The 26,938-nt window shown below is 38.3% G+C and overlaps 1 protein-coding gene across 2 annotated transcripts; it reads left to right on the plus strand.

Moving 5' to 3' along the window:
* The first annotated feature begins 3,829 nt into the window (after positions 1 to 3,829).
* On the plus strand, positions 3,830 to 26,899 carry sec24a (SEC24 homolog A, COPII coat complex component). Of its 2 annotated transcripts, XM_061740532.1 has the most exons (24): positions 3,830 to 4,184; positions 10,688 to 11,281; positions 13,749 to 13,913; positions 14,512 to 14,589; positions 15,116 to 15,178; positions 15,649 to 15,812; positions 16,016 to 16,203; positions 16,452 to 16,554; positions 17,252 to 17,378; positions 17,563 to 17,672; positions 17,859 to 17,971; positions 19,433 to 19,551; positions 19,706 to 19,761; positions 20,012 to 20,218; positions 21,446 to 21,569; positions 21,983 to 22,141; positions 22,385 to 22,558; positions 22,648 to 22,758; positions 23,034 to 23,209; positions 23,436 to 23,573; positions 23,817 to 23,921; positions 24,286 to 24,378; positions 24,607 to 24,710; positions 25,436 to 26,899. In XM_061740532.1, exons 1-24 carry the CDS (start codon positions 4,124 to 4,126, stop codon positions 25,548 to 25,550), a joined length of 3,447 nt encoding a protein of 1,148 aa, XP_061596516.1. In that variant the 5' UTR covers positions 3,830 to 4,123; the 3' UTR covers positions 25,551 to 26,899. The 2 variants fall into 2 exon arrangements, with proteins under 2 accessions (XP_061596516.1, XP_061596517.1); XM_061740533.1 differs by lacking the exon at positions 14,512 to 14,589.
* Positions 26,900 to 26,938: the final 39 nt, after the last annotated feature.

Genomic DNA, 26,938 nt, shown 5'->3' on the forward strand with positions numbered 1-26,938 from the left:
CACAAAACAAGACTAGATAAACAGTACAATAAAATAGACATAGTCTGTATGAAATAATTAACTGGGCACATAAACATAAGGATAGACAAAATGTAAAGATCCTAAAAAAAAAAACAAGTAAAAAATAAAATAAATACAAATAAAATAAGATAAATTAAATAAAAAGGGTGTGGGGGGGGGGTTATGTTGTCGCAAAAAAGTCCATAAACGGTTGCCATTTATTATAAAATTTGTTCAAGTTTCCCCTTATTGAATGATGATTTTTTCTTAAATAATCCTCATTGGTCGGGTGTTTTGGTCAGGGTCAAAGAAGAATGATCAAGGCTTATCCAAAACTTAAGTTACACGTCTTGGTAACAGCTTGTTGATGGATTTTTATTTTTATTTTTTTATTTATTTTTTTACTGATCTTTTTTCCCCCTCTTTGGACAGATAAACTTTTCACAATAGTCATCATAAGAAAACGAGTACATTAAGACCTTGGAGGGAAAACAGACATCTTCAAAGGAAAACGTTCAGAACTGCACTTGTAATCAGAAACATACAGCCAAATTGGTGGACTGATTAACAGAGTGCAACATCAGCATTTGAACTAACCTATGTCACGACCTGAATCCTATCCCTAATCTTTGAAATGTAAGTTTAATGTCATGACGAGAAGAACACCTTCCAATTTTAGAGGCCCAGTGATTATCACTAATAGGACTCATCCAACAAAAAAGTGCACAACGCTTGTTAGTAATTACAAGTACTACTGTAATAATAATCTTTATTTGTCAGTATATATCTCACAAAACACACAGAAAGTGGTCCAATGCTTTTAACCTATCACTTGTTACACTAGAGCAGTGGGCTGCAATTTTTCCAGCACTTGGGGAGCCGTTGGGGAGTTAAGGGCCTTGCTCAGGGGCCCACAGTGGTTCACATCTGTTACCAACCCGAGGACTCCCGAGAACATACTGGATTACTGAGATGGCAAGCTAAACATAGAAAAAGTATCAACACATCTCCCACAGTTGATGTAAGCATAGTCATTTTTTGTCAGTAAAGTACATCTGCTTTCGAAATCCGTTTAAATCTTAGCAAATTTCTATTGGTTTTGTGTAGTGAAATATTAGAACATGCCACTGGGTTAAACATCAAACAAAACAACCAACCACAAAAATAAATAAACAAATTAAAATAAAAAAATAGAAATAAACAAATCTACATTGGTTATTTGCACAATAGTAGTCATTTTAAGCGTGTCTTAACTATTGGCTAAGACCAGAGTCCTTACAAACACCAGGAAACTGGACCATATTACATCGGTCATGAAATCACTACACTGGCTTCCAGTGAGTCCAAGGATAGAGTTTAAAATCTTACTGCTGGTCTACAAAGCACTGAATGGTCTTGGACTAAAATACATGTTTGATCTGTTAGTTCCTATGAAGCTCCCAGACCCCTGAGGTTCATCTGGATCTGGTTTGTTGTGGTTCCCAAGAACCAGAACCAAGCAAGGTGAGGCAGCGTTCAGTTATTCTGCTCCTCACCGGTGGAACAAACTTCCTGTAGACCTGAGGTCTGCTCCAACTGTCAGCTCCTTTAAATCAGGCCTAAAAACATTAGTTTACTCAAGCGTAGTCTTAAATTAAATACTTACCTGCTGTACTCTACTGCCCTTATTTTTTAATAACTTGGGCTTTTCATTATTTTACCTTCTTATCATTTTACTTCTTATTTATTGTTTAATTGTGTCTTGCCGCTTTTAATGTTGATGTAAAGCACTTTGAATTAACTTGTGTTTAATTGTGCTATACTAATAAACTTGCCTTGCCTTGCCTAAGACAATAATTACAATGAAAAATCGTTTAATAAATATTACCTTTTTGTCAGTATTAGACTATGGTGATGTAATTTACATGCATGCATCTTCATTTCTTTTGAAAAAACTGAATGTAGTCTATCATGCGGTTTGTAACTGGTTCAAGTGCACGTACACATCCTTGTAATTTGTATCAAATGGTTGAATGGACTTCACTGAGTCTAAGGAGAAAATCACATATGTTAATATTTATTGCAAAAGCATTACTGGGTAAACTACCTCTGTACATATCCAATTTATTAAAATATTACTCTAGTAGCCCTAACACTAGATCATCAGAGAAAATTCTCCTCATGGTCCCAAGCACTCGAACAGACTTGGGTAAATCGGCCTTTTCCTTTTATGCACAGCAAGCTTGGAATGAGCTTCAACACATACTCAACTTGAAATATTTACCTTCTCTTAACATGTTCAAACATATGTTAAAATCATTTTTCACAGAGCAATGTCATTGTTAATCAAGTGTCATTCTTTGTCATGAATTCTTTTTAGCTTTCTGATCCTTGTATGTTTTATGTTTGTTTGTTTTTTGTTTTGATATGTTTTTATTTGTTTTGTATATTACTTGTCCTTGTATGTATTTTCTTTTATATGAAACTGAATTTATTTTTCTGCTGCCATCTTGACCAGGACTCCCTGGCAGAAGAGATATTGTATCTCAATGGGACTTTCCTGGATAAATAAAGGATAAATAAAAATAGTGTCGCATTTGTCATAATGGTACGACGGAGTATTAGGGCCAAACTAAGACAAAAAAAAAAGGAAATTACGAGAATAAAGTCATAATGTTGCGATAATAAAGTCGTAATAGAATAAAGTCGTAATATTACGAGGATAAAGTCGTAACATTACGAGAATAAAGTCGTAATTTATGAGAATAAAGTCGTAATATTACGAGAATAAACTCGTAACATTACAAGAATAAAGTAATATGAGAATAAAGTCGTCATATTATGAGAATAAAGTTGTAATATTACGAGAATAAAGTCGTAATATTATGAGAATAAAGTCGTAATATTATGAGAATAAAGTCGTAATATTATGAGAATAAAGTCGTCATATTATGAGAATAAAGTAATATTATGAGAATAAAGTCGTCATATTATGAGAATAAAGTCATAATATTACGAGAATAAAGTCGTCATATTATGAGAATAAAGTCGTAATATTATGAGAATAAAGTCGTAATATTACGAGAATAAAGTCGTAATATTATGAGAATAAAGTCGTAATATTACGAGAATAAAGTCGTAATATTATGAGAATGAAGTCGTAATATTATGAGAATAAAGTCGTCATATTATGAGAATAAAGTCGTAATATTACGAGAATAAAGTTGTAATATTATGAGAATAAAGTCGTAATATTACGAGAATAAAGTCGTAATATTATGAGAATAAAGTCATCATATTATGAGAATAAAGTAATATTATGAGAATAAAGTCGTCATATTATGAGAATAAAGTAATATTATGAGAATAAAGTCGTCATATTATGAGAATAAAGTCGTCATATTATGAGAATAAAGTCGTAATATTACGAGAATAAAGTCATAATATTATGAGAATAAAGCCGTAATATTACAAGAATAAAGTGTTAATTTATGAGAACTCTAACAGGAAGAGTGTGTTAAAATGTTGAATATTGAGCATCTTGTGAAGTTATATTTATATATTTATAATATATTAAATATTACGATTGTATTCTCGTAATATTACGACTTTATTCTCATATTATTATGACTTTATTTTCGTAATTTCCTTCTTTTTTTTTCTTAGTTTGGCCCTATAATGGGAAGAAGCTAAGAAAAAAACACTGTGACAGCAGTGCAAAATCCCAGATTGATCCTTCACTGCGCCTCTTGTTTCTGGTACTGTGGAAAACCCAGTGCACAGGAGGAAATGCCACGTGTCCACAGTGCGCATGCGCGGGTGGTTACGCTGATCCTGCTGCTGATCCCAGCTTCCGGTGAAAGAGGAGAAGCGTCTAACTCACACGACTACTGCCCAGGCCCGCCCGCACCCACCCGTACCCAGTCACACGGGCTCCGTGGAGACAGCCATGGCTCTCTGATAGCCGGCAAGTCACTCGATAAAGCTTTTTTGTTTTGTTTTAGAAACTAAAAGACGTGGCCGTGGTCGAGCGACGACGTCGTCGGAGCTACAGGTCTGAAGGATCCGGCTAGTGTGGCTAACGACTAGTGCGGCTAGCTGCTCCAGCTCACCACCACAGATAGACACGACTGTCTGTTTCAACATGTCAACGGCGGGGATCAACTCCCAGAATGGGACTGGGACGGGACAGACGTACACGAACGGTGAGTTGAGCTACAAGGGGGGGTTGGTTGTAGTCACATTAGCCGCTGTTGTAGCCCAGCTAACACCAGGGACTGCTGGATGTGGTGGTTTGATTTCTCTTAATAACCAGTAGCCCAGTAAGGATGAGCTGGGGAACCCTTATTACCTCACTAGGGTTGCCACCTTTCAGAAATAGAAATCAGGGACGCCCCGATTTCAAAAAGGGACATCCCCAAAACTTCTGAACTGCATAGAAATGTATTTATTTTATAGGAAAAAACAAAATGCTAAAGTTTAAAGTGCTTTAATAGCATTTGTTTATTTGTTTATTTAAAATGGATCCGCATTAGTCTTCGCCATGGGAAGACTATTCTTCCTGGGGTCCACACATAGACATACAAAAGATAATATAAAAGATGATAATATAATAATAATAATATAATAACATGACAATAAAGATGACAATAATCCAACTCAAAAAGGGTGAAAAATCTTCACCACAATTCCTGAAATAATAAATTGAACCAAAAATATAAGATTAAGTAACCAACCATCCACATCCTAAGTAGCATTATTTGCTACTATCACCAGATCTGTTCTGCTTATAAACAAGATAGTTTACACCGACTTTATAATATACTCATCCCTCTATTTATAGAAGTATAAATATATATTGCATATCATAATATACTCATACATTATATACTCATACTTCTAAACTATATATACACTCATAGCCTACAGAGATTTAGAATATATTTACTATTAAATTTATAATATACATACAATTTGCACAATAATCACAATATATACCTCGGAGAGATCATAACTTCCTTCTGAACTACAGCCTGCTTCAGTCTTCTTTTTGATCTTGCATGACTGTACAGACAGCCAACCATACTAGGAACTGAAATATCCTCCTATGCTATGTATGTCCACATCAGCCAAGATGTAGAATATAGTCTACAGGTGAAGGTCGGAAAATTAGAATATGGTGTAAAAGTTAATTTATTTCAATAATTCAACTTAAAAGGTGAAACTAATACATTACATAGTCTCATTACATGCAAATCAAGATGTGTTTATTTGTTATAATTTTGATGATTGAATTGTTTATTGATTTCATAATATAGAGATTTTTTATTTGGGGTTTGATAAACTGTGAGTCATAATCATCAAAATTATAACAAATAAAGGCTTGAAATATCTCACTTTGAATGTAGTGGGAAATAATATATTTATTTCAACTTTAGTTGAATTTACTACGAATTAAGTTTTTGCAATATATTCCAATTTTCCAACCTTCACCTGTACATTATGACATCAATAAATAAGAGCATAATATATGTCCGTATTGGTTCAATACGGAACGCAACTTTTAATTCCCAATTACGTAACAATTCCGTATTTCAAGGGACGGGTGGGAAGCCTATACCTCACTGACTTAACGTGACCCAAATAGTTACCACTGTTTCGGTGAGCTGTCCCTCTGCTGCCTGGTTATTATAGCCAGTGTTTACTTTCCTTTGGTTTGTCCAGGTGGCAAACCTAAAGAAGGTTTACTGAGTGGTCAGCAGGGATGATAACACCAGGAAGTTATTGGATCTTCAGATTTATTCCAGACACTGAGATCCTCCCGTTAAACCTGACATGTGAAGTTTCCCTCAAGCTTTCCTTATAACCCCCCACAAATGTTGTCTTATTATATCTAGCAGGCTTATATGTCCTTGTCTGTCGTGTCTTGAGCTTTTTTCTTCTGTGTAGATAGCTGCAGCAGCTCCTTATCTAAATGATAGTATGGATTATCTAGTTAAATGGCTCTGATGTGTCTGCGTTTAACTGTACATGTGGCATGTTGGGGATGATCCAGAAATGTTTAAGCTCATTCTCCCAGCCGGAATTTATTCTCATGCTTCAATTAGAGACTATTTTTTTATTTTTTCACGTTCGAGCGAAGGCTTAAAAAAAAATACAACAAAAAACAATCCAGCATTCAGTAGCTTTTCTTATGGATACATGTGAGGGACTTTTCTAGTGCTGTGCTGACTAACTGCTTCTCTTAGCTGTACATAGCCATCTGTGAGAAATTTTAATTCATGGAACTTTCCTTTTAATCTTGATGGCTATTTTTCTTGAAATGGAGGGATTCTTAAAGGTTAATCTAACATTTGTCCTTTGAGCTCTGATCAATCTGTAGGCAGCATGTTTCTGATAGTAGAAACACACCACAAATACATGTCATAAGCATGGTATTGATACATTTACCAAACGGTGTGTGTCAATTTATTCTTAACCTGTGAAATAATGTAAATTAATGTTTAATTTGGAATAAATGTCTTTTTAAAACTGTCAATAAGCAACAATCAGTGTGCACAAATTCTGCGTGTTTTCACACAACTTATGAGATATAATGTCTTTTCACAAGAGATGATTTAATTGTAATAACATAGCACGGTTGGGAAATCATGCTTATAAAGAAAAATTCAGTAAACAAAATTAATATAAAGTCTCATTAAATACTTCGAGTTAGGCCCAGTCAGCTTTCCTTTGATTTTTATTTTCTTGAACATTTTTATCACTTGTTTCTTGATAATGATATAGTGTATAGCTACCGCAGCTTGACTGCTTGACTAGAAAGATATCACTCTGCATAAGTATTTCAGTATTTACACATCATTTTAAAGTATTTATTGGTGAAATGAGATTATGAAAGTAATTTGGGAATCGTTGCACTTCACCAATAAGCTTTTTAAGAAATGTTATGGGAATTAAAAGCCTCAAGTATTATCTAAAGTTTTCAGCCATCTTTAAAGAGAAATTTAAGATTATGAGCACCTGTCAATGCAGTGACAAAGTCTTTAAAGTTCTTTTCTGTCTTTTATTTCTATAACTGCTGTTATGCTTATTCAAACCAACAAATGATACAAGTTCCTTGCGTTTTAACCTCCAAGTTATGTGATTGACTGAAGTGTCTGTTTCCATATCTGGCTGGATAGAACTGTGATCAACTTGGTCCTAAAGTATTCTACCAGGGTATGACGTGGATTATGTTTCTTCATCTGTCATCGTTTGTTGAGAAGAGCTGTTTTCTAATCCCTTTTACTTTGCTGATTCAGATTGGTAGCTGGTTATGTAGTGAAGTAGCAAGCTGCTGGTAGTAAATCTGTTTGCATCATAAAGGATTACACACTGCAAACATCCACACACTGCTATGATTTAACTGCAATTTCTTTACTGTTTATTTAGAGAACATTCATGGATTTTGAATTTTTTTTTAAAACCCATTTATATTATATTTGAGATTTATTCTGTCGGCAATATCTCTTATATGTTCTGGATATTGAGAAAGGATTGGTCCTTTTTTATTTAATGTTTGTGGAGTATGCTGAATCAACAGGGTTGTATGTATCTAAACTAAAAAAGAAATGTTTTTGAAGCATAGCAACAAACTGGAATTAGAGGATAAGATATGTTTGTAGTTTTCTTCAAAACTCTACTATACTACCAATATGAACTAAATGTGGTAAAATGTGGTATTCTTTTGTTTCATGTTGCACCAAAACTGAAGGAGACCTGTGAATCTTTTCAGTGAAATATACTCCACTGAATTCTGAAGAATTAATTTCGGTTTTTACCATAATTGACCATTCTGTCATGAAAACACTGAAATGCTTATTTATGCATGCAATTTTGTTAGTGGATGGGCTCATTTGCAGTCTTATTTGATTCAGTTCATTGTAATTCAATTTATACTTTCCTTTTATTTAAAAAAAAAAAAGAAACACTGAAAGGGAAATTACACATACGGTAGTCAATGTATGTTAAAATGATATACTGTCCCCTAATGTATACATTTAGCTTGTATAACAAAGATACATTTTTATACATGTTCCATTTATGAATGATCCCATACAAGACATGCTACGGTTCAATAATTCTTTTAAATGATTTTTATACTTTATAATTTTGTGGAATCCAGACCAAATTTTTGTTTTTTAATAAGAGTTGTCTCTATTTTTCACCGCATAACCATTTATGTGGGGAATAAAACATTGTTACAATGCTTTTTCAAGGTAGTTGAAGAGATTAAAAATACAGAAAATCCCTAGCCCAACCTCTGTATTCTTTTATCGCCTATTTGATGTTTTTTATTTTACTTTTGTCTTTCCTTCTTCTTTTCATCTGTTGTTACACTACTTGTCTGGTCCCTTGTTGAATCATATTGTACCATGCCAACTTTTATGTAAATTCTCCAGTAGAAAGGGAAGAAAATTTACATTGGACTTATGACATTTTACCTACAATGAACATAATATGCAAAGTGTGCAGTATAAGGTTTTGTAAACGGTCCATGTGGAACTTATGCCAATGACACATAAACTGTGGTAGTTTGTGTTGAATCATGTAAGCTGGTGAGAATCATGTAAGCCAGTTATAACTACTCTAAAAACTCAGAATGTGCCTCTTTGTCTCTAATGGCATTTGTGCAATAAGATGAATATTACTTTTTACCACAGACCAATTTTGTTATAGCGTGTCTTACAATGCACATCCCTGATTAAATCTAAGTAGAGATTGCATCCTTAGTTGGCCATTCATAGAGATGCACCGATCAGGATTTTGAGGGCCGATCACCGATCTGGAAAACCAGTATCTGCCGATCCCGATTTTGCCGATCACAGCGTGAAATCCATAAATTCGTCAATATTGTTGTCTCATGTACACAACACTGACATTGTATTATTAGGTATAAAAAATTTGGAGATGAGAAAGTATCATTAATTGACTGTTTTATTGCATGCTGAGGCAATGAGCAACATTCACCCTCTAGAGACTCTTAGAGACGACTTAGACTCATCTTACAAATAGTAACTGTAGCTACTAGCTTCAGCTTTCTTGTGGTAATCACTATGTACAACATGTGCACCAACACTGACAACAACTGTGACAACAAATGTCACTCTAAAAGTTGATACAAGTTGTAAACTATACAGCTTAGTTTTCCTGTGGAAAGAGGAATTAAATCTTAAAATAAAAATTAATTATGAATTATTAAGCTTTGTGAAATCTTTAGCGGTAGCATCCGCCACGTGTGAGGAAACTCTTGTGAGTGAAGCACAACTCTTCACACTAGAGCTCCACATGTCACTCGTGAAGCCGTCGGACACGGCTTTGGACTGTATATAGTTTGGTAAAACTCCGACAGGATTTCCTCAGTTAAATATTTACGACACGGCAGCGCGTACCGCAGATCCAAGCTGCAAACGACGTGTTTAAACCTGATGTCTTCTACAACAGAAAGCGGCTGATGAGCAAAGCATATGAATTCATTACCTTACGATGTAGTTCTTTTCTTGCTGTCGTGTACAGTATATGTCTCTGTTACGTTCAGCGGAGTAAGCGGCGTGGCTGCATCTCCTTTTCTTTTTCTGCCTTAGCTGCAGCCAACTTTGGAAACTCAATATACTCCTTTGTGTGAAAAACTTTCAAATGTCTTATCAGCTTTGTTGTGTTGAAATTCTTTTGTAACATTCCTCCTCGGGGCATCTCCTTTGCACACACTTTGCAAACTGCAAATTTGTTGTCCTTTTCGGACATTGTAAAACTCCCATACCGGCGAGGCCAACGCCCCCTTAGGACAGCTCGGTCTGAGGTGTGAGAACGCCCGCGCGGGTGGCGTTTGTTGTTGTAATCGTCATCAGATCGGCCCGCTCTGAACTATTTTTTTCCGATCAAAACCGATAGGGCCATTATTGGCCAGATACAGATCAGTGGCCGATCAATCGGTGCATCTCTTTTGTTTTGATATTTTTATTAGGGGGTAAGGCACAGTTGAACAGGAATAAACAAAAAAATATATACAGTCTACTTCCTTTTTTTTTTTTTTTGGATTAAGAACAGAACAAAAAAATCCACACAAAATAATGACAAATACATGAAAATTATTATATTCTTATATATAAGTAATATTTAAGTATTAAAGCTAAACAGTATGAATTAAAAAATAGATGAATAAAAAGGGGGAGGAAAAAAAGAAAACAAAAAAAACCCAAAGCAAAAAAAAAACAAAAAAAAACCCCAAAAACAAAAGAAAAGTAAATAAAAAGATAAATAAAAAGGAGGAAGAAAGAGAGGAATGAGAGAAGAGAGGGGGGGGGGATCCGTCAATCAGGAGGCAGGGACTGGAGAGAGTGGAAGAATGTAAGAAAGGGAAGCCACTTATTATAAAATTTGTTGCAACTACCCTTCAGTGAATATTTAATCTTTTCCAGCTTCAGCAATCGGTGCATCTCTAGCAATTCATTGCACTTTTTGTGGATCTGAGTGGTTATCCCCTGATGTTTTCACTACAACACTCAAATGTTACTGATTTGTTATGGTTAAACGGTGCTGGTGTCACAAGGTCTTCAGGTAGTCTCAAAAAAGGAGGAGCTCAACAATTTACTTTTTCAGTTTCTGAGCGGTTTTGAGTTTGAGCTTTTGTCACAGTAACATGCTTCTATTTCTTCCCTCTCGTCTCCAGGTCCATCGCAGAATCCAGTTGGCCTGCAGCCAGGGGTCAGCTATGGCATGCCACACCAGCCAGTCTACAACCCAGTCCAGGCGAAAGCTCCTTTACCCCCTGGCCCTGGAATGTATTCCTCTGGACCATACCAAGCTGTCCCGCCAGTCAGCCCTTATCAGCAAGGCCCACCACCCACTTCTTACCCTTCTTCTTCAGGGCAACCATTATTCCCCAGGCCTCCAATTGGAGGTCTGCCATCCCATACCCCTCCTCACTCTGCCTGCCCCAGCCCTGGCCCAAGGCTGCCTCCTGCCCAAGCAACACCGCCTCCTCCTGCTGTGTCGTCCAGTAGCTACTACCCAAGCCCTCAGCAGCCCATGGCTCCTGCATGGCAGTACAACACAGCTACCCCTCCAATGGGGCCAGCCTCGTCTATGAGCATGCCTCCCAGAGGTCCTGTGGCAAATCATGTGAATACAGCTGCAAGCTTAGCTGGGCTGGCACCACCACAACCACCAGCTACTTACAGCTCTGCAGCACCACCTCATGGCTCCCCCCAGCTCTCAGGCCCAGGAATCCCCTCCACCTCTATGCATGGATACACTCAGCCAGGTAGGAACACAGAGCTAGACTTCACTGATTGCCAAACCTGTAATAGCAGCTCTTAATTTGTATTATGTGTTTTGTTTTAATGTAAAGCGTCTTTGAGTGCCCTGAAAAGCGCTATATAAATAAAATGTATTATTATTATTATTATTAATACACAGCACTGTCTCATTTTTAAATGACGAACTACACGAGTTACACGAAAATGAGATGGTAACATGGCAGGCAATGTCAAAATCAATAAAAGGATTAATCATCTTAGTTTAGTTTATTTGTTTTGCACAGTTTTTAAAAAATATACAGGAAATATCAATGATAAACACTATAGGTGCAGGAAGAGGCAAAAAACCCAATGGGCTTATTTGAAGCCTCCACCGAAGATATTAAAATTTCATGTCAAGATTAACATACAAAAAACAGAAAGTAAAACTACACAAAAGTGATGGCAAACCAATAATGCAATATATAATTAATAAAGAATAAAGACAAAAAATAAGTGTGTGTGAGTGTGCATGGGATATTGTTTTTACAACTTATATTATATTGACTCCTGAGCAAATAAGACTGTACATGTCACTATGAGTGAAACACAAAAAAAAAACAAAAAGAACATGGATACATAAACAACAATACATTGGGAAAACAGTTACAAAACAGCAGACAAGTGGTCCTTCAAACGTCTTTTGTAATATTTCAGAGAGGACGAGCTCTTTGCCAAGTGGGAAAAATCATTCCACAATTTAGTGCCCCTAAATCTCACCGAAAATTGACCTCTGCAAGTGACACTTGCAGAGGTGAACTTGCAAGATCTTGACTTTCAGTTCTATCAAACAAGATAATTTTGTTTGATAGAACTGAAACTTTATGGTCATTATCACATAATCACCATAGCTGGAAACAGACAGTTTTTTTTTCTTCTTGTTTTTAAATAAAACATTTAGCACTATTCATCCCTAGTAACACAATTGCTGTGACATCATATTCCTGTAATTGTTTTATTTCACTGATGTTCTGTAGATATGCATATCTGGAGTGCTGATATGTTGGAGTTGGACATTGGCCTCTGTTCCTACACTGAGCATGTTGGCTTGCTGTTCGTGCCTCTGGCTGGCTCGCTCCCAGCCACACAGACTCACTTACTGTGAATTTGTACAAAGTTCATATTAGTTATTTATTATTTTTAGCGTGATCTAAAACTGTCAGCTGATAACTTTTAGAAGAAAACGCAAATTTTTGATATCAGTTTTTGATTTTTGTGTCCTAGTTGTATTTATTAAATGTACACAACTTCATTTCTAAGAAATCCATGATGCTTTGGTTATTGGAAAATGTCCTGGCATGAGAGTTAAAGGCTTGTTTCCTCAGTCATAGAAAGAAAAGACCACAAATAGAAATGTTGGATCATGATTCAACAGGAAGGGACTTTATTGCCCACCAGTTTCACAATTTCTCTTGAGTCATTTGTTACCACAGTGTCATGAACAATTATGTCAATGACATTTATGATTTCACCTTTTTAGTATATTACTTTACAGGGTCACATGAGTGCTTTAGTATATCACTGTCATTTCTTAGTTAATTCATACAGCAAAAGCCCAGTGGTTACAGTGAATGGAAATGTTTTTTAAAATCTAAGGAAATATTTAAACACTACATTTTCAAATGTATATTGTTTCCATCTTTATAATCTAGACTATTCCTTCCAAAACCATTTTCATGTACATTTTACTGTTATATTATTTTCCGTTTCCATGAAAGCAATTTACCTGACATTCTGTAGTATTATCAAGTGAGTGTTTAGTTAACTGTCATTTACAGGAGAGGACATTGTTGCTCTCACTGATGAGTAAGTTACAGTGAGTTTTCTAGCAACACAGACTTGAAGGGTCTTATTATGTGAGATGGAGTATCTGGCACTTTGACATTCACTGGCTGAGGATTAGCACTGACACCAGCTGCTGCCACTTCAACTGGGCTTATGTTACAGCACCTCCATGATGTCTCATATCTGTCTAGTAGTGCATGATATATTCTAACAGAACAGAGTTTTATATGTTTTAGTAATTTTGAGTTTTATCTTGTATCTTCATTTGTATTTAGTCAATTTGCACTGTTTTGCACTGTCTGCAGTGTTTGCTCTGTCTTGTATTTTGTATCTTACACTTACTATTTGTTTACACTGGAAAGAAGCTCTCCAACCTTGTTTTACATTCAGTATAATCACAATAAAGGGCATTCTGTTCTGGTATTTTGCAGTGATGTGAATGTAATTTTAATAGTGCCTTTTTAGTTGAACTAGTTTTAGAATTGCAGGAAATTCCTTTTTATTTATTTATTTTTTTTATTTTCTCCCCTCTGAAATTGTAACAGACATTGCCCAGTACTTTTGGATAACCATATGTAAAATGCTTAATCGTTTAATCAGAAAGTAAGGTGAAAACCCAGACTTACTAATATTGATTTATTTCAACAGGTACGGCACCTCTACCAATGAACCCGGTACCGCCCCACCCGTACCAAGCAGGCAGACCTGCCTATGGGCCTCCACCAACAGCAACCCCACCCACAATGAAACCTGCACCACCTCCCACAGGAACCCCAGTTTCCAATGCTACACCTCCACCACCCAAAGGAGATGGTGATTTTATTTTATTTTTATACTTTTATTCGCTTTGAGTGTTCAAAGTGCCAACGGTGCTTGGATTAGTTAACAAACCATTAAAACAGTTTAATACTTTTTAATGGTTTTAAATTCTTCTTTGTCACTACAATAAGACATTAAAGTGATTAAACAACAGATGCTGATACAAGACTGTGTTAAAGGGCAAACATTAAATGTATTATGTATAATGTATTATGATTTACAGAAGTGAGTTGCAACATGGGGTTGGTCGTTTGCATCACACCACAGTAATCTGCTATGAATGTTTGTAAATATCGGAAGCTATTTTTATCAAAAATGAACAATTTTTTGCACAAGATCCTGAAGGGTCATTTGAGGTGGAAAAGTATTCCATCTGCATATGGTCTGATTGTGAGACTTTTAAAATAGGCTCCTCTTGCAAAATAAGCATTTATTATGTCAAATCTTATGCACTTTGCGCTTGCTGATTGTAACGTGAACATTCTTTGCTGATTTATAATATTCACTTTGTTTAGTTTATCCTCAGTAAGCCAATCTTTTTTTTTCTGACCCTGCTTTGTTTTCCTGCCTCCCTTCTCCCCACACATGCCAGCTTATTGTGGGGGGGCTGTCAACAACGCTTTTTCTCCCACTGAGGCTGACTGCCAGGAGGGGGATATTGAATGTCCAGGTGTGGCCAGATCATTAGCCGTTTCTTGTCACTAGCCATTAGATGTGGTGTCATTGCTGTGGTGCCAGTTTTGTTTCCTCCTTGTTCATTTCTATGAAAAACCCACATTTTCTTTATCACCCCTTTATCATCATCCTTAATCCCTATATGAAACATGAAGCTATGCAGAGTCAGTACATACTGAGCTCTTATTTGGCACTTTCCGTAGCTCAATCCATAAAATAACAGCATTACTTTATAGAGTTATGTGTCAAGATGCAGTGCTTTTAACTCTTCCCATAGTAGTGGCTATTTTCTGTACAAGTCTATAACTGATACATTTTATGTTTTGTGGGGGGGTGGGGGTTCTTTAAAACGCCTTTCATTTCCATAATTGGGGTCATTCATATTACTGTACTTTACCATCATTCTTGTCTCCATCCATCCTTTTTTCTTGCTTTACATATCATTTGTTTTTCCAATCGCCTTTCTAGCAACCTGGACCACAAATTCCAAATAAATATTGCATCCGTTTACTTTGATTCAGGTGCTGTGGCTGGAAATGGCCCTCAAGCGTCAATCAACTATAATCACGTTGACAACAAAATGGGTGAGGCCTTTATATGTAAAAAGAAGAAAAAAGTGATTATTTCCACACCAGTCATGTGTGCTTTCTAGATTTTCAAAGCAAATGAATCACATACTCAAACTCACCACACTCCTTAAAATTGTAATTCCAATCCTTATTAATTTAATTTTTGTGATAAGTAAAATCAAGGATTTCCGTTGGAATTATTCGTAGCGGTTTTCCCCAAACCCAGCACACAGCTGAGTAACTACCACAAAACTTGTGATTCTTGTTTTGTGTTGCTACAAACTTTCATCAGACACAAGGTTTTTGTCAACCAAATGTACAATTTACTCCAGTGTGTTTGGTCCTCCGCAGTGGCTTTGAGCACAGTCCTGCTGGGAAACTGCATAGTTTTGATAGATTAAAGGGGGTCCTTGGTCTTTTCGAAGGGGCTCAAATAGCTGATCATGGCTTCTCGTATAACTGCTGTGTACCTTTTTGATCCACAGCTGGCCTCACTCAGCCTGGGCCACCTGGCCGACACTTGGGCCACTACCCTTCCCTGCCCCCTGGGTACCAGAACACCTCAGCTTCACATGCAACCTCCCCCATGCACCCTGCGTTGCAAGCTGCCACTCAGCCTTACACTCAAGCACCTCACCCATACCAGCAGGTGAGAGAGAGAAGTCACAACCCTCCACTCGGAGTTTTGTCTTTGAATCTGCTGTATTCTATTTGGCATGGACTTTTACAAACGTGCAAACATGATTTTGTCTGTACTGGTTGCTAGAAACCTAACTGTCATAAAGTGTGCAGATTTGTCATGGATATTACATGGTTCTGGCTGTTAAAGTTGGTTAATTTACCCTCTCTCAGCCGCCTGGTGGTCCAGGGCCAGCCCAGTTGAGCCCATCATTAGCAGCCATGAGCCTCCAGTCCAGCATCCCAGAGGCCCTGCAAGTGGTTAACCTGTTGCAGGAGAGGAACCTGCTGCCACCAATCCCTGTTCCTGCCCCACTACCATGCCTGCCCCAGGACCTGAAGAGGATCAACTGCAGTCCAGAGTAAGCCATGATACTCTTATTTAATTACTGTTTATTTTGGCAATTATCACTTCCAAAAAAAAAAATGTTCATACTGTAAATCTACTTGCTTTATAATCTAAATTGGTTCCATCCGAGATGGTGACTGTTTTCTTTTAAAGTGCAGGATTGCAACACTTTGCAGTGAAAAACTAATTGTTAAATGTTTTTAAGTTGCTGTCTCTGTAGATGCTTTATCCACTGAATCTTTCCTTGTCTGTGGCCTCCAGAGTTTTCCGTTCTACACTGACCAGCATCCCTCAGACTCAGTCTCTACTCAGTAAAGCTAAGATGCCGTTGGGCCTGCTGCTCCACCCTTTCAAAGACCTCTCGGTAACAGCTCAAGTTAATTATTAATGTTTGTACACAGTCACTCTGTTTGCATTCAATTAACTATTTATAATGAGCTTATTTCTCGGCTCTTGTGTAAACACCAATCTGTGTTAAATTCTTTAAGTTGTGAAATAAGAGGACAGTAGTTTAAAAAAAAAAAAAAGAAGCAAACTTGCTCCTTTGCAGACCAGATTTTGGCAGTTTATGTTCAAAACCAATTTTACCTCATTTTAATGTGTCAAGCACTGCAGTAAGTTAAACAAAATCTGCTGCCTTTCACACAGTCAATATACAAACCCAAAGTGAAGCCAGCTTATTAAATGTCATCAGAAATCCTGGTTGGATGATTTGTTCCCCACGGCAATTTGCCCTTTTATTATTCAAAATTTCCATGTGATGTTTTCAAGTTGCGCTGATGTAACATTGCTAATATAGTTATCACATTGGTGACAGTGTCTAAGGGTTATTATCTTTCAGCTTATCTGTTTTTTTTCACTGTTTCTTTTTTTCTTTGGAACATCGAAAACATCCATTACAGCTGATTTATGCCCATGCAGTATTTGAGAACACAAAAAACAGAGACATTAAAAACTTGGAACAGCAACACAAACCGATAAAAATAGTCTTTCTAATGAGTTCAAAACAAGAAATGTAGTTTGCATTTCTCACAGGAGTTGTTTCGGTTTTATCAATTCAGCAACTTCCTGTGGTGACATCGAGCACCATCGTGAGGTGTCGGTCCTGCAGAACCTACATCAACCCCTTCGTCTCTTTCCTGGACCAGAGAAGATGGAAATGCAACCTGTGCTATCGAGTCAATGACGGTAAGGGACGGAGAGAGCGATGAGAATGATAAGAGCATGTGAAAAGAGCTACTGTCTTGAAAGAACGCTGGGGGAGGGTTTCACAATGACCCACTCAAAGAAAAGCACAGTGACAAAATGTCTTCCAGCCAAGCAGTGATTGGAGAGAATGACAACTGCAGATTTTATGTGTTTCTGTGTGTAGTTCCAGAAGAGTTTATGTACAACCCGGTCAGCAGATCATATGGAGAACCACATAAAAGACCCGAAGTCCAGAATGCCACTATTGAGTTCATTGCTCCTTCAGAATACATGGTAGGTTCAGCAGCTTCATAGTAGCTGAGCAAGATGTGAGCACTTGGCTGCATACGCTTGTGCAAGTGTGGATGTTACATGTTGTGAATGAACTATGTTTGGCACACAATTACTTGTATATGTGTTTGTTTATATAATTGTACTTTTCTTTTATTCATCTTGCGTGTTTGTCTGAATTTTGTGCAGTTGAGGCCCCCCCAACCTGCTGTTTATATCTTCGTTCTGGACGTATCTCATAATGCAGTGGAAACCGGCTACCTGAAAGTGTTCTGCCAGTCACTGCTAGACAACATCAATTCGTATGTACTAATTTTAAGTTATTCCAAATCATGAGACATAATTTTGCAAGTTTGTTTGTTTTTGTTCATTGCACTTTTAAAATGCCAATTCAGACTTAGGGCCAGTCCCAATACACCCCTACTTTTCAGCCCTAACCCTAAATTTTGCGCGTTCCCGTGAGGGTAGTGGTGTCCCAATTCCTCTTTTCATCTAGGGGGATTGTGCATATCGAGGGGTAGTGAGTATGAATCTACCGCTTCAGAGCTAGGGATTACAGATGCTGACTTCGCGACGGAGGGCCAGAAAAATTTCCCAGAATGCTTTACGTCATCATTTGCAGACTGAATTAAACAAAAAAACATGGCGGACATTTCTAATTTTTAGGGAATAATATCAATATTTTGAGTTAGTTTCTGCATAAAAATCCATTTTGATTACATTTCTAGCGAAAAATATATATTTTACTTTCATAATATTCACTCAGTGAATGTATATAATCACTCGCTTGGTCGTTGTTGCGTTGTATCTTCAGATCTCGCCAGAATTAAGGCTGAATTATGGTTCCGCGTTACACAAACGCAGAGCCATAAATCAGCTCCCGAGCCGGCGGCTCTAGATATCCCTCGAAAACATCGGAGCAAATTTCTTAACAGGCGTTATTAGGAAAAACTGAGGCCAGGTTTGGGATTTTAACGGTTACTTTTACGCCTGGAAAAAATATTAAAACTTAATAAAGTGGCATATTAACAGCGCTACAGCGGAAATTAAAACAGCTTTTAGCTCTCGGCTTCCTGATATGGTGTCACTTACGTACCCGAACGTAAACCACGCAGTGACGTAGCAAGTGGTGTCCCAATCCCTAGGGAACATTACAAGGGCCCTATGCCTGTGGCTTCATTTTTAGGGCTAGTGGTAGTGAGTGAGGGCTAGTGGTAGAAAGTAAGGGGTGTATTGGGATTGGCCCATAGACTGCTTTCCACTAATCTCACAGCATCAAAATTTCTCATTTTCCTGTCTGCATGAGCAGGCTGGGAAGTCTTTCTAGGTATTTTAATTTTTATAGTTATTGTAAGTGATACATACGTGTTTTTATATGGCCTTGGCTCCTCCAGACAAATTTGACGAATGTTGCAGTAAGTAAACTCTGACATCATGCATTATAAGATATGTCATAAGGACTTTGACATACTTCAGAGGATAAACTGTCTAGTCTGTGGCGTCTGGGTATGTACTGTGCCACTCTGTCCCTTATGTGGGGTCAGTCTGAATGTAGGTGCGGCATTAACAAAAACATGGCAATTTGTAATGGAGAAAACATCCAATTTTGACCAAAAAAAATGAAGCCATTAGTGTTATGTTTCCCATGTTTACAATGGACTGGTCTCTGTCAGACCCCCGAGGAAACTCTGGCTTATGGGCTGTAATTATTGGCAAGTGTTTCAATGCAGTGTTTTACCTTAGTGTGTGTATTTCTGTCCTAGGCTACCTGGAGACTCGCGGACGAAGATAGGCTTCATCACCTTCGACAGCACCATCCACTTCTACAACCTTCAGGAGGGACTTTCCCAGCCACAGATGCTCATTGTGTCTGACATTGAAGGTGAGACGCAGCTGAGTTCAAAGTTCGAATGAGCTGGCTGCTAGCTTCCTGCAAAGGTTAAACTCTTTTCAGAAAGATTTATACACGGCTTCCAAATACAGATAAAAATCTATGCCTCTTCGTTTTTGTTTAAAATATGACATTGTGTCCACAGAAATCTTTTTACCAACACCAGACAGCCTTCTAGTAAACCTCAATGAATGCAAAGAGGTAAGAAATGTTCATATCCCCAGCTTGACCTTGATTAAAGTCCATATGATAATCCTTAATCTTTCATACTTTCAAACATTACTCCACTTTGAAATGTACTTGAGTTGTTTCCTTTACATTCTCCATTTTATATTCAGGATTTTGTCTTTTTATAAACATACTAATCTGGGCTTTTGACTCAATTCTACGCTGTTAAATGAGGAAAATGCTTCATAAGACTTAGCGTAATACTGGTTATTTGTTTTTTCAGCTTGTGCAGGATCTGCTGAAGAGCCTGCCAAATCTATTTCAGAAGACTATGGAGACCCAGTCAGCTCTGGGTTCAGCCCTACAGGCAGCCTTCAAGTTGTTGTCACCCACTGGGGGGCGCATGTCTGTGTTTCAGACCCAGCTGCCCAACCTTGGTATGGGTGCATTGCAGTCCAGAGAAGACCCCAACCAGCGGGCATCTGCCAAGGTATAAACTTGATTGAAGTTTTTCATTTATATCAGCGTAGAGAGTATTAAACATTGTACAATTAGTTAATAACACAGCAATGCTTAAAGAAAAGTGCTAAGCGTGGAAATTAATGTGTGATTGGCTTCTTAATGCACCAGTTGCTTTTCTCACTGCAATATAAATCAGGAAGAAGGATTGGCTCTATACTCACCGTACTTATTAAGTCAGTTTTGTCTCACCAGAGTTTATTTTATTGGTGTCTGTAACCCTGCGTTCTCACTGAAAGCGTCACGGGCGTTATAGGCAGCCGGCTGCCATTCATTTTCTATGAAAACGCGCGTCGTAGGCAGCGAGGGCAGCGGAGGCGTCGGGAGCAGCCGGAGAAGCGCGTCAATTTGAAGTTGAAAAATCTGAACTTTATGCAAATGAGCAGCGGCGACGCAGAGGCAGCGACCAATCACAGACCGGGATTCCCGAAGCGAGAAGCTTCAATGCAGATTGTACTTTCATGTTCACACAAACATACACTCATTCACATGCGTACAGGAGCAGAGCTGTGCACTAACAAACTTATTTTATCAGGAATTAATATATTTCATCCAGCAAACTGACATTTTTGCTGATTTGACTGCCGTTTTTACCTGAACTGCTCATGTGAAACACGTAACTGATGGTTGAGGAGCTGGATGGTCCCAACGATTTTATTTGTTACATTGATCCAATGCCAAATAATTAAAAACCGTGCTTATTAATCACAAAACACAGTTTAAACATCATGACCAAATCTGCTCCGACCCGGTGTGTCAGTGATCAGCGCAGACAGACTGCAGCCTGAATTATGGTTCCGCGTTAAATCGACGGCGTAGGGTTCAGGGCGATAAATCAGCCTAGGCGGATTTATGATTCACCGGGAGCAAGGGCTCACTGGCGGTTGATGTTGATCCGCGGACCAAACTTGTGAAGGAGCATCAAACTCACTCTTATCTACGTGGAAATAACGCTAAAATATAAAGAAGGCGTCCCAAAGTGTGATCTATGGTGAAATAGGAAACTGAAGATGTGCACGCTATGTGTAGACTATATAGCCCCGCCCACTGCAGCCGTCGACAGTGCATGCAGCTTTCAGTGTGAACGCACCAAGCAGCGAGATGCTGGCGTCAGGAGATTTTTGACGCTTTCAGTGTGAACGCAGGGTAATGAGGCCAGTTTGATATCTTATACACTGTTATTTCCCCCCCATGTTAGGATATCCAGCATTTATCCCCAGCGACAGACTTCTACAAGAAGCTGGCCCTGGATTGCTCCGGCCAGCAAGTAGCTGTGGATCTGTTCCTGCTCAGCTCTCAGTACTGTGACCTGGCATCACTCGGTAAGTCCCGGAGGGGTTGGCGGGTATGGATGGGCAAAAGTTTCTACTTCTGAAGGTAACCATCATCTGATGTGGTTCTTCTTTCAGTTCAGGTGGCAGCCCAGTCAGCATCTTTTCCATCTGAACCGTTCTTTTCTCTCTCTCCCTGTACCACTTTTAACCTGCCTTAGTTTTTCAGGATTTTATAAAAGACTCACAGCTTGCTTGTCTTTATTTTGAAAATAGGCTCATGTGTTTTGCCTTGGAGACCAGCACCATATTATTCCTTGTCCTGAGAGACATGTCCTTTTTTGAATTGTTAATATACTTAAGGCTTTCAAATGAACAGATGCTTTAGTTCTCCTCCCAGTAACTGTTGTCTGTTTGACCTTCTTTTTCCATGATGTGTAAAGTTTGTCTCTTTTCTCTCCCAGGCTGCATATCCAGGTACTCAGCAGGGAGTGTGTACTACTACCCCTCCTACCATCACCAGCATAACCCAGCTCAGGTGGATTGCTTCCAGAAGGATCTGAAGAGATATTTAACAAGAAAAATTGGCTTTGAGGCTGTTATGAGGATACGCTGCACCAAAGGTCTGTTGGTATAAAAGTCTGGAGACTGTTGAACAGAAATCTTTAACAAGGCCTTTGCAAGTTGTAATCCTAAATTACTCTGTAAAGGTCATCTGCCCATATGTATTTCAAACATTTAACCGTTTTACAGTTCATCATCTGCATGATAATTATTTGACATAATGAAGTGCTGTCGTATGTATTTGTTTTCGTGCTTTTTTTAAATTGATTTCTTCTTCTTTTTTTGTTGTTGTTTTTCTGCAGGTCTATCCATCCACACGTTCCATGGCAACTTCTTTGTGCGCTCCACAGATCTGTTGTCCCTCCCCAACGTCAACCCTGACGCTGGATTTGCAGTTCAGATGTCTATTGAAGAAAACCTGGACGACATGCAAGTCGTTTCTTTCCAGGCCGCTCTGCTTTACACCTCCAGTAAAGGTACACACACGATTCGTATTTTGAAAATCAGATACATCGTCTCTGTCCTTTTGAACTGCTGAACTCTATGGGTTGTATTTCTCTTGCAGGAGAGAGACGGATCCGTGTGCACACGTTGTGTCTTCCTGTTGTCAACTCGTTATCAGATGTATTTGCTGGGGCTGACGTTCAAGCCGTAACTGGACTGCTGGCTTGTATGGGTACGTGTAAGGCTCAATACCTCGATCCATTAATGACTTGTTTTCATGGAAACTGGATCAACACACAGTCTTCTTGGCACTTTTAGACAAACCAATTGTAGATTTACATTATTTTCTACAAATCAAACAGTGAAGACAGGCATAGATTGTAATTAAATACTGAGATTTTGGGCCGCTCCACATACTGTATGTGACAATGTACAGCTCTTTAATATTTGGAGGCATAAAATCCTTTGATGACTTCTTAAAGAGACTTCGACTGTCCTTCTTTCCAGCCGTGGACCGTTCGGTGACCGCCAGTCTAAGTGACGCCAGAGATGCGATGACCAACGCTGGCGTTGACTCGCTGTCATCTTTCCGTCAGTCCGTGTTGACCATCCAGCAGCCCGGCCTGCTGGCCCCCGCCTGCCTCCGACTCTTCCCACTGTACATCCTAGCCCTGCTCAAACAGGTCTCGTTTCTTCAAGATTAAACAGAAATTACAGAACAACTAATCTTTTGAACTACAAGTTTTTATTCCTCTTTTCTCCCACCTATGCTCAGTTCAAATGTAGATATTGCTGTCATATCTTATTTTAATGTGCAGCCTAAAACATGACTCCATGTTTTGGTGTTTCAAACCTCACGACTGAGTCGTTTTTCATCTTCTGTACGTGTTTTGTGTCTGAACACTGCAGAAAGCCTTCAGGACAGGAACCAGCACCAGGCTGGATGACCGACTGTTTGCCATGTACCAGCTGAAGTACCAGCCGCTGATTTATTGCATGCTGATGATCCACCCTGCTCTGTACCGCATCGACGATCTGAGTGATGAGGTGAGGATGATTTAAATTCCAGCGACACCAGAAAATCCAGAAAAAAAGAGTTTCATTTAATTCCTTCACGGAGCTTTAAGTTTTTGATCGTTGTGTAACGGGGGAAGACACTAAAACCAGTTTTTCATGTACTGTATAGATAGCAATTCATAAAAGTCAAACCCCTAACATAAATCAAAGGTTTTCCAGGTATTTTGGAGTGTGACTCTTATTTGTCTTCCATTTTCTTCCCTTCGTCCTCAGGGAGCTCTGAACATCAATGAGCGGATCATTCCCCAGCCCAGACTGCTGCAGCTGTCTGTGGAGAAGCTCAGCAGGGACGGTGCTTTCCTCATGGATGCTGGAATGGTATGTTTTCAAACAATCATAAGTTAACAATTTCAAAGCTGATCTCTCAAATCTTAAATGTCGGGCAAAAACCCATCTTGATTTTCCTTCACCGTCTCTTTAAACGACTTGGTGGTAAACATTTCCCCCAGAGACCCCTATGCTTTGGATACAGCTTTTTTCTCTAACTGCAGGTTGCTTGGCAATAATAATAAATAATATCAAATATCCCATACAATTCCTCAAAAATAAAGCATTTTGCACCGATATAAGGGGTTGTGTTAGTTCCTGTTAACCATATATCTGTAAAACGTGTACAAATGGATAAGTCTTAATTAAAACATTGGGGATTTCATTTTATATATTTATTTTTTTGTTTTAAAAGGTGATGTACCTTTGGATCGGACGAAACTGCCACCCCAACTTCCTCACACAAGTCCTGGGAGTTCCAAACTACGCTGCTGTTCCTGAGAACTTGGTAGGAAATGCAACAGCAGGTTGTCTTTCTCAGTAGCACAAACCAGACCCTGCCTCCAGCTCTGCAGCTCATAGGTGCTGTTTATATCACTGCCCTTTTAGTTTATCCTGCATTCTTGGAAGGAGAGGGTGAAACTGGGGCTCACCACCTCCTACATACCTTTAACTGACATACATCAGCTACACTTTTATTAATGAAGTAAACTGAAGTATCCCTGTCCTCTTACAGTATCTCCTCCCAGAACTGGACACTGCAGAGTCGCAGAGAACCGGAGCTTTTCTTGGATGGCTCAGGGATCAGAGGCCGTTCTCTACTTGCCTGCACATCATCAGGTGGGCCACAAACCTCACTGCTACTCAGGAATGAGTGAAGTAGCCAGAGAGTGTATTGCTTGATCAGAAAGAAATATCACTGTTAGTGTTTCCAGTTTCAGTATGACATCGCTTCCACATTAATTCACTTCTTTGTTAATCTCTAAGCAGTCAGTATACACAAACTTTAGTTATTGATGGATGGAAAAGATGAATTCTAAGAGCAGAGGTTTTTTGTCTGTCAAGGGGGCAAAAAAAGACGATTTGAATCGTTTCTGTTTCCAGCCTGAAGTTGCTAAATGGGTGGAGCGGTTATTCCCAATTTCTTTAGGGATAAAGCAATTAGAAATCACTGCTCAGTCCTCCTCCCAGGATGAACACCTTGGAGTCATTTTGAGTCATACCTTGGAGCCAAAGTAATGCCATCCACAGGAATGGAATAATTGAACAGGGAATCTCTGAAATACTCATTTATTCTTCTTTATTTTTCCTGGCTTGACTGTTGGTTGGTAAAAAATGGACACTAACAGTTGTAAAGTGTGTTTTTTTTTTTTTTTTTTTTATTTACAACAAGTAGCTTTAAATGTGTCTGAAAAGTAAAAACCATTGACTTTTAAGAGGCTGTGTGAAAATACACTATGAACATTAACAAGAGTCTGTGTCATGAAAAGGAAAGTCAAAGATTGCATTTGTCAGCAAAGGGGAGACTCTGACATCTTTTGTTTGCCTTGTTGTGACTTTTTCAGGGATGAGAGCCAGCTGAAACCTCATTTTATGCAGAACATGATCGAGGACCGAACAGAGTCGGCCCTGTCGTACTACGAGTTCCTCCTCCACCTCCAACAGCAAATCTCCAAATAATCTTCAGTGGGATTGTTAAGACGAGTGAACCTTGGAACAATGGCATGCATCATCTGTATGTGTGTGCATATATATATGTATATGTGTGTGCGTGTGTGTGTGTGTGTGTGTGTGAGAGTGAGAGAGCGCACTAAGAGGCACACTCAAGGGTGCCTTTTCCTCCATCTTCAGCTGTGTTCCCCTAATATGTCTGAGAACACCCTTAGATGATGCAAGGCATCAGTCTGATCAAATTGTGTGACTGACAGTGCAAGGACATGATAAAGACTTGATTGTGATGTAATTGGCACTTTTTTAAAGAGCTGAAGGAGTTTGTTGGAGAAAAGTAAAAGAAGTTCATCATGATTATTATGTGAGTAATTGAATGGATCAGTGTTTATTCTCATAGAACAATGCTGTCAAACTGACGTATCGCTCAGATACAGCGCAGGCTAACAAATTATGTTTCGTGTTTTTGTTCAAAAAGCACAGTCTTCTTTACTAATACAAGGCAAACGTATGTATGCTTAAGCTTATTTTGGAGTAAGGTTCAAAGATTGTTTTGGGGCGTCACCTGAAGGATTTGTCAACACAACACCTGAGCTCTAACGCTAACATTGAAGGACAGAGCATATAATTTTGTTTTGTTTTTTTTCCTTGCCTATTAGGCAGTTTAATCAAGCATTGAACAAATGCAAAGATTCAGTTGTTGAAAGCAGATGGACCTCGCCGTCTTCACTGCCTGGGAAGTGTACACTCGGTAGTGGAAAATTGTCTCCTGGGTCTTTTCTGTCATGAAATCCTCCCATCTTTTCTCTGGACATTCAAAACACCCTCTGACAACATCGCTGTTCTGTTTATTTTCTTTTTTTTCTAAATGTTTAATTTATGAGACTCCCAATCTGATTAAATTCTGTAATTGCCTTGTATGGGAACTCACCTTTTATTATTAAACCTCTGTTTTAAGTACAGACTCTATATATGAAATATTTTAATATAATAGGATATGGGAAATTCTTTGACAGACATAACAAAGCCATTGTGATCTTTTAACCATACTTATTAATACTTGTATATTGAAAAGACTGCATTATATAAAGGTTAAGAAATGCTGATGATTTTAGTATAAAGGAGTTGAAATGATAAAATAAAATGCTTGGGACTTTTTAAACGTAGTTTGTGTTTTGGTGGGTGAACAGTGTTTATTATATGAAGACGAGTCGATTGCGGACCAACGAGACAAAGTAAAAATTCTGATTTGGTCCGTTTCGTACCGTTTGTAATCTATGTATTATAATAGAATATGCATTAAGGAACAAATATGTTCTGGTTGACAAAATTCAAAATAAAGAAATTCTAGTTTTTGTTGATTAAGTTGCACTAAAATCATGTGACATGGACTGAAGTGA

This window comes from Cololabis saira, chromosome 14 (assembly GCF_033807715.1).
Source record: "Cololabis saira isolate AMF1-May2022 chromosome 14, fColSai1.1, whole genome shotgun sequence".
Classification (NCBI taxonomy): Eukaryota; Metazoa; Chordata; class Actinopteri; order Beloniformes; family Belonidae; genus Cololabis; species Cololabis saira.